Genomic DNA, 8,347 nt, shown 5'->3' on the forward strand with positions numbered 1-8,347 from the left:
ATGAACGGGAACACACCACTCTTCGTCCTGGCAGCCCAACAATGTGTCGATGTGTTCTAATTATTTGGTTGCGTCAATTTCTCAATTTTTTGTACCCGATGGGTTGCCCGATAGGGTCGGGTTGCCCAATGGATTTGGGCATGGGTCTCATTCCTTACCCATGGGTATGGTCGTGGATCACAGGTGCCCAATAAGGCATGGATCTAGTTTAGGTTGACCCGACCAAACCCGACCCATTGCCAGCCTTAATGATAGCATACAACTTTGCAGCGTTAGAGCATCTCCAGTCGCGTCCCCAAACCGTCCCCCAAAGGTATTTGGGGCGCGCCGAACAAAAAAACGTTTCCAGTCGTGCGCCCCAAAGCCTTTTTTGTCTGGCGCGGCCCAATACGGTGTCCGGCGTCCCGAGCCCGTCCCCGCTACACAGGGGACGCTCCGGGCACGCCGGACACAACGAAATGAGAGGCGAGGAGGCGCGGACCTGACGCGTCAGCGGCTCGGATGCTCAACCGCCGCCTACGTAGCGACAGTGCAGTTGCTGGGAAGCGGAACCATCGCATTGGTAACCGCGTCGACCGACGCGCCAACCGCCGGAATGGAGCGCGAACTCCTCGGAAGAGCAACCACCGCTCTGTTCGACTTCTGCGCCGCCGTTAATCCGCGCTCAATAAGACCCGTACGTAGGCGCTTTCGGATCTTCAACCGGCTGCCATTCATCCAAACTTCCATCCGACACCTCCAGCGACGATGAGCTACATCTCCGAGCTTCCATCCGACACCTCCAGCGAGGGCAAGCCTGCTGGATGGCGCCATTGGTGGGACAGAACCCGGACGCCCAACAGCGGCGACGATTCCCCGCCGCCAGTTGACAGCGCGGAGGAATGGCTGGGCGTGGAGGAGGACGCGGAGGAGGAAGGGTCAGAGGAGGCGGCGGCGGCCCGTGCGAAGGCGGAGGCGGACACGAAAGCGAAGGCCAAGGCCAAGGCGCAGCCGGCGAGCACCGGCGACGACAAGGAGGACACTAGTTCCTCCGACGCGTCGGCCGACACCGCTTCTTCGAAAGAGATGACGAGCAGGAAGCGCCACCGTGATGACGACGACGAGGCGGGGCCATCATCATCGAAGAAGTAGTTTAAAATAATTTATATGTAATTTAATTATGTTTTTTTCAAAGTTTTATATGTAATTTGTTTATGTTGAACCGATTTGAATATTAGTAAAGAGTTTTGTTCTATCTATTTAAATTACTTTTAATGTTTGGGGCGGCGTTTGGGGGACGTGACTGGGGAGCGACGTCCCCCAAACGTGGCACGAACAAAACACGTTCCCCAAACGCTCAATCCGGCGCGGTTTGGGGGACGCGACGCTCAATCCGGCGCGGTTTGGGGGACGCGGCTGGAGATGCTCTTAGAACAGATGTATGACAAATGAATGAATACGTCCACATGAAAAAAAAAACCGTTCGTTTAGGGTGTGTTTGGTAGCCCGGGCGAAGGGAGAATAGCTATCTGTTCTCATACAAGCTGATCCTAACTAAGCTAAGCTCAGATTTTTTTCACGTGTTTGGTAGGTTGTGTTGGTTGAGACATGCTGAGTACATCAGTTGTTTGGAGGGCTGTATGGGGTGAGATATGCTGAGGAGGTCTAAGATTTGCACAAAAACCCCTGAACATAAAAATAAAAAGCAATCAGATCCCTGCATACAAAATAAAAAGCAATCGGGTCCCTGTCAGAAACGCAATCGGGTCCCTGGCGATGAAACTCCGGCGAGGATGCTCCGTCGAGCGAGCTCCGGTGGCGGCGCGAGGCCGTGGCTGGTCGTCGCGGAGCTGGCCGTCCGGGCGCTGGCCGTGGCTGGTCGTCGCGAGTGGCCGTCCGGCGCGAGGCCGTGGCCGGTCGCATGTGCTCGGCGAGGATGCTCCGTCGAGCGAGCTCCGATGGCGGCGGCGAGGCCGTGGCTGGTCGTCGCGGAGCTGGCCGTCCGGCGGCGGCCGTGGCGGTCGTCGCGGAGCCGGCCGTCCGGCGCGAGGCCGTGGCCGGCCGCGTGTGCTCGCGAGGAGCTCCGGTGGCGAAGGATCTCCGCCGACCGTGGCTGTCCCAGCGAGGGAGCTCCGGCGTGAAGGTGCGGGGCGGCCGTCGGCGTCGTCCGGCGTCGAGGCGGTGGCGTCCGGCGTCGAGGAGGCGGCGCAGAGGGCGGCGTCAAGAGCGGGCGATTTTGGAGCGAGAGCGGTTACGGGGGGGGAATGAGCGAGACTGGTCTGACCCCTGTTGGATTTTGGCCCAGCCGCGAGGCGCGGGGGGTTTTTTCCGGGCGAGGTCAGCCTCGCCTGTGCGGCTCGATTTGAGCTTCTCTGTCGGGCAGGGCTGAGAGGCCTTTTCCGGGTGAGTTGGGCAGTGCCCACTTGGGAGAGCCGACCTACCAAACAGCTAAAATCTCAGAAATCTCTGTTGAGATGGGATTTTCTGGGTTGGCCCGACCTACCAAACACACCCTTAGTTTTGGTTTCTCGTTTCATATATTAGCAAAAAAATGCCAGCTAGAGCTCCACGCTTGGATGTTACCCTATAGCATTAAAACAAAAACGTTGATATGTTGTTTAATATTCTTCAACAAGTTGGGCAAGTACAGTACTAAAAAAAGTGAACATCAATATGGGACAAATAAGATGTGTTATATATATTCATTGATGAGAGAGGGAACATGGGCTCGTGGACAAGAGCATGATGCAAGTACAAGGGCCACATGTTCTTCTACCTTAATTCTAGTGGTAGCATACAACTATGCAAAGCAAGCTCAGAAGCATCACAGCAACAATGTTCGACACGGCAAATGCACAGTTCATGCGTCAATTCGACAGCATCTCTCATCAGAGCTGACTCTCTACCAGACGGCAGATTCGTCGAACAAAATCATGACATCTTATCATGTGACAGGACAGAACTTACAATTCAAAATCCTATGTGCATGCATTTGCAAGTACAATGTCCTAGTTAATTAGCAGCTGACTGCAAAGCCAACATATATTGATACAACCCTGAAGAGAGACCTAATAAGAATCGAATAACATAGGTTACATTCAGCAACAAATGAAAAAAAGGTGGAAATGATGAAGACAAATTTACTTTGTTATCTGATATTCTGGGGGCATTTTGTACGGCGATTATGAAAAAAAGCCACACTAAAAAGAATAATATATGGGTGGTGGGTGAAGTCCTAAGCTAGTATGGATCAACTAAGGTGGACGTTTGTAAGAAGCCTTGTTAGTTTACTGAGGGTTTCTCGAGCCGAAACCGTGTCGGGGTGTTGCTCGCCGCAGATGGAAGTGCGGATGAATATGGCCTTCCGTATCAGGTCATCTCCAGTGTCGTACTGTCCACCTCTGAGCATCAGCTTCGCCCGTGTTTCCAACACAGAAGCTTTCAGAAGAGCCAGCTCCTGCCAAAGATAGGTGTACTGGGCCTCTGACTGAACTGGCCTAAAGCAGGATAATGATGTCTCTCTCCATTTACCAGCTTGAGAAAGCATGGATTCAGCTGCACGTTCCAATGCGTCGGTGCACAACCGCAGCAGCTCCAATGCGGCATTACATCGGGAATATGTGATGAATGTGTTTATAGCAAGTGGCACGACAATCTGCTTCACAAAGAACATCAAATCAGATGGCCTCAGTTCTACCAGGAAAGGATCAGAACCAAATCCAAAAGCCATGAAGCAGGCAGCCCACAGGTGCTCAGACGAATGTTTGATAGAGCCTCGGAGGTACACTGATTGGACCACAGCTTGAGCTGTTCTTGTGCCTCCTCGCTTCCGAGCATATAGCCTGATCATATCATGGAACTGGATATACTCAGACTTTGCGCTGCATCTGGCAATTCCAAACCTCATCAACATTGCAGCTGCTTCAGCTTCAGATCTCTGCATCCTAGAAGCTGCAAGGCCGCAAGTTAGTGTTCGCCACCACTTCCTCCACCTTGGACTCCTCCGATGCTTCTTTGGGATTTTATGTGCAGCCAGAGCCAACATATGAACTGGAACTGCAGATGGTGCAAACCAACCACAAACTTGAACCATACGAATTGCCAGACTCCTAGGACCATCTGCATGCTCAAATATCGACAGGCAGACATCCAGAAGTCGTACAAGGACTTCATTGTTTCTCAAGCTGCTACCTTCCCTCTCATTCCAAGAAAAATCTCTTACGGGCGACGGCCGATTCAATGTGTCAAGAAGCCTACTTGGAGTGATTGGAAGCTCCAAGAGTATAGCTCCAACAATACCTAGGCCAAGGGTGAGTCTCCCAAGCTTTTCTTCAATGACCTTGAGTGCATCAATTTCCATTAGTGGGTATTCCTTGACACCTCCCTTCATTAAAGTCATTGCTTCAGCACCAGATAAATAAGAAAGCTTCATTGGCTCCAAGTTCATCACACGTGGAAGGCGTGTTGTTATGATGAAGTGAGTCTCGCCACCAAATTGTGGGAGAAGGTCTGTTATGAGTCTCTTATCCCACCAGTCCTTCTCGCTCTCCAGATTATCAATGATAACTAAATATGGTATGTCCCGCATCAGTTCTTGTCGTATCTTGGCAATGGCTTCCTCTTCCTGCTCTTCAAAGCATCGGTCACTTCCTTTCTCATGCAAGTGAGTATCAACGCTTAAATCTAATTCCAGAAGAGTCCGCAAAGCCAAATAATTATGGCGAATGTATCTGCTCTCTCCTCTAACCCACAAAATCATCTTATATCTCTGGGAGAACCTGTATGCGTACTCCAAAGCTAAGTCTGTCTTGCCCATTCCAGATTCCCCTGATATGCAAGCAATGCCCTTTCCATAGAGTATCTTCGTAGATTTCTTCTTCCTCCCATACCTCCCTCCAGTCTTCACTCTTGGCAGTCGGCCATGCTGCAGTGGAGTGCCCAGCCTCTGCATCTCAATGCCTTCCTCAGTCTCCTTCCATGAAACTGGTTCCTTTCCCTTGATTTCATTTGCATTTAATTCCTCATAATTGTTAACAGACCACCCACTAATAGGGCTTTTTCTTCTTTGCTTTGTCTTGAGCTCAAAATATTTCTTTTCCCCTTCCCCGCTGACATCACCAAACAAAATAAGCTCCAACTGCGAGAGCTCCTTTTTCCTCCCAACGAAATCACCATTGCGAGGGAAAGGAAATTCCTCCTTATCCACCCTCGCTCTCCACCGATTCACCCGATCAACCACACCTCGCCTACCTAATTTTGTGGCCAAAAGAATAACTGTTTGCAGTATGCAAGATCTCCAATTGGTATCATTAGCTTCTAACTGCACATCTACCACCCTAGAAAGAGCATCAACTGATTCCCTCCATTCATTCTCAATCCCACCATATAACATCCACAGCTCACCACCATGTTTCTCCCACAGTTCTCCCCTCTTCTCGATGATATCTCTGGCAAGGCAATCAGCAGCACCCAAGTCAAAGAATATAGGGATCAGATTTTTCTTTCCAAAGAAGTTCCTGAGCTCCTCAATGGTATAAGGATTCCCAAATGACTTCTTTGTAAGGATGACAACTCCATAGGTGGAAGCATTCATTATCCTCTCGACAGCATCATGGCTGTGTGAGTTCCGACACCTAGACCTGTCAGAAGCAAAGCAGCTGATTCCATGAATTTCAAGCTCTGCACGAAGCCAATTAGTGAACCTCAGCAGCGAAGCCTTGCGCCCATGAAATCCTATGTACACATCATAGATCCGAAGCCTACTGACAGAAGCCGCTGATGTTGTAGGTTGAGAGGACGAAGATTTCCGATACACTTGCCTCTTCTGCTTTTCCTTTCGAGTTGAACGATCGCAAGTGCTGGTTGCTGACGAACTACCTTGGTATGGGCCATTGAAGGTGGAAATGAAGCTGGGATTGTTATAGACAATTGCAGGAGTCCCAAAATTACTTGAAGTGCAAAGGCTGGGAGGAGGAGAGGCATCGTCTTGCAATAAGCTAGTGTTGGCTGCTGGTAACTGCTCCTGCCGCACCAGTGTGTCACTAGAGAGAATGTCACTGATTTTTAGCGCAATTCCACTCGAGGAGTTATTGTAGTCGGGAAGTGCATGCTCCGGGCGGCGAGCAGACATTGACCGTGGCGTGAAGAAAGGTGATTGGTTCGCAGATACAAATGCCGAGGAAGAGGATGACATGTTCCTTGATGGTGCCGAGACCAAAGCCCCGACATCGGAGCTTTCCTGTTGAAGCTCCATATACCCATTTTCAGTACTATCCAGCTCTCAAGAATAGCCTGTGATTCAACTGATCGCTGTGCAAATCAGTATCTGCAAAAGATAGAAACGACTCCATCATGACTTGAAAACCTTCAATCAGTTCCTAGCCAGTGCAGAATGAAATTACACACATGGGAACAATAATTGCTGACAAATAGAATGCGACCAAACTAGTGAACAGCAGTAAAACATACACATTCTACTCGCTTAAATGAACTGATGGAAGTTTGGAGAAAGAGGACAAATTCAAACTGTAGCAAATGTGCGATCTATTCGTCACTCAGATAAAGTAATCCATCATGGCTCAGCAAGTACATTCATGTCTAGAGGAAAAAAAACCCTTCTCCAGTTGCCCTTGTTCCTAGCCAGTACGTATTAAAAGTAGAGCTTGGGGAACAATAGTTGGCGATCAATGTAATGCCTGATCTTCCATCAATATTTGGGGGCGATTAAGCAACCAAACTAGCAAAAAAGTAGTAGTAAAACATACGCATTTCTACTCACGGAAAGAAAATGGCCAAGTTTGGGGACAGACAGGGGACAAACTAGAACTGTAGCAAAAGGTGCATTCTATTGGTCATTCAGATAAAGCAATCCATCATGGCTCAATAATGGGTCAGCAAGTACGTTCAGTTAGGCGAGAGAGAAGAAAACCTTCTCCACATTGCCTCTGATACTTTGATGCTGTTTACTGGATACCAGCAAGAAAAGAAGAAAAGGAGGCTGAGATGAGCTGTGCGCTCCAACTGTACCGATCGATTCGGTAGCAGCGGAAATAACTGTCGCGGTGACATAACAGATGGGGAGAATCGAGCTGCCCATGCCTGATGATGCGCAGCACAGGGTACCAAGTACAACCTGGGCCACGAGCCGAGATAGGAAAAGAAACCACCCGCGCGCGTACGGGAGCAGCGATGGATGGAGGAAAAAACGGCAACTCTTCCGTCAACAATTTTTTTTTAATGCCGCGCGCGTGGTGGGGGGGAGAGCAAGGCCGGATCTAATCGTGCCGGCGCCAACCAACCGAAGCTGAATCTTTGCGCCGATGATGCGACGCGACGCGGCGCCAGATCTGCCGCGCAATCGCGAGGAAGCGAGGTGGACGATGAAGCGAACGAGATCGCGCGTGCCGCCGACGGCGCTCAGATCTGGCGAGGCGGAAAGCCGGCCGGGAAAGCGGTGGAACACGGCTCATCAGGAGACCAGAGGCTGATCGAGAAGGAGAGCTCCAGGCTCCAAGAAAAGAAAAAGGCAATCATCCGCTCTACTAACGGATTACTCGCGCTAAAGAAGCAACGGACGGAACTTGAATTCGAAGTACCTGCGGCTTACATTTCTTCTCCGTCGGGACAGCAGCAGCCCCGCGGGGCACGGCGTGGTGGCGTCTGGTAGCTCCCGCTGCGGATCCCGATCCGAATCCAGCTCCGCTCGGCGGCGGCGGCTAGGAGGAGGAAGGATGAGCGGCCGTCGCTGCTGCTGCGTCTAGCTAGCTGTAGGTAGAGCTTGGGATTGGGAGGCAGCGGTCAGCCCAAGTCCATCCGGTGTGAAATGGGCGCGGCCGTGTCAGTGTGAGGTGGCGCGGCGGGCGATTTTTATATGCCGAGCGTGGGAGGAAGCAGCGGCGACGGCGGGGCGGGGAGGGAAGAGGAGGCAAAAGCTGAGCGAGCAGAGGGAGAGAGAGTGGATTAGTAGTGGTGGTGGTGGTGGTATAATTCCTTGGGGGATTAGGCTGGGATGCAGTGTGATTAATTAAGCAAGGCTGCCACGCCGACGCGGCAGCGGCTGGAGGAAAGTTTGGTTTAGCGTGGGTAGGAGGAGACAGGGGCGGGCCGCGCGGGCCTGGGCTGACCCGACAGCGAGAGCCGGTTCGTGCCCGGGTTAGGTGTGAAGAAAAGGAAAGAATGGCTATGGAGCGACGGCGACGCAGTGGGGAATGAATCTCGGGGGCCCATCAGAATCGGATCCGTGTGAAAGAAAGCTGCGGGTTTTGACGGGACATTATTTACTTTAGACTGCTTTGATCTACATTTTAGGTCAAGGTAAAAGTTTTGTTTCATATTAATTTATACTCCCTCCGACTCAAGGCTTAGGACG

The 8,347-nt window shown here is 51.1% G+C and overlaps 1 protein-coding gene across 2 annotated transcripts; it reads right to left on the reverse strand.

The window, feature by feature from the left end:
- Positions 1-2,896: 2,896 nt before the first annotated feature.
- Positions 2,897-7,940, reverse strand: LOC127343987 (uncharacterized). 2 transcript variants are annotated; one of them, XM_051370210.2, is made up of 2 exons: positions 7,586-7,940; positions 2,897-6,304 (listed from the first exon to the last, which is right to left on the reverse strand). In XM_051370210.2, exon 2 carries the CDS (start codon positions 6,230-6,232, stop codon positions 3,230-3,232), a length of 3,003 nt encoding a protein of 1,000 aa, XP_051226170.1. In that variant the 5' UTR covers positions 6,233-6,304; positions 7,586-7,940; the 3' UTR covers positions 2,897-3,229. The 2 variants fall into 2 exon arrangements, with proteins under 2 accessions (XP_051226170.1, XP_051226169.1); XM_051370209.2 differs by having other exon boundaries at positions 7,575-7,940.
- Positions 7,941-8,347: the final 407 nt, after the last annotated feature.

The sequence above is a fragment of the Lolium perenne genome, chromosome 3, assembly GCF_019359855.2.
Source record: "Lolium perenne isolate Kyuss_39 chromosome 3, Kyuss_2.0, whole genome shotgun sequence".
Taxonomy (NCBI): domain Eukaryota; kingdom Viridiplantae; phylum Streptophyta; class Magnoliopsida; order Poales; family Poaceae; genus Lolium; species Lolium perenne.

Bases quoted from the DNA above. Each gene is read 5' to 3' on its own strand.
- LOC127343987 (XM_051370210.2), bottom strand. From the start codon at position 6,232: ATGGAGCTTCAACAGGAAAGCTCCGATGTCGGGGCTTTGGTCTCGGCA.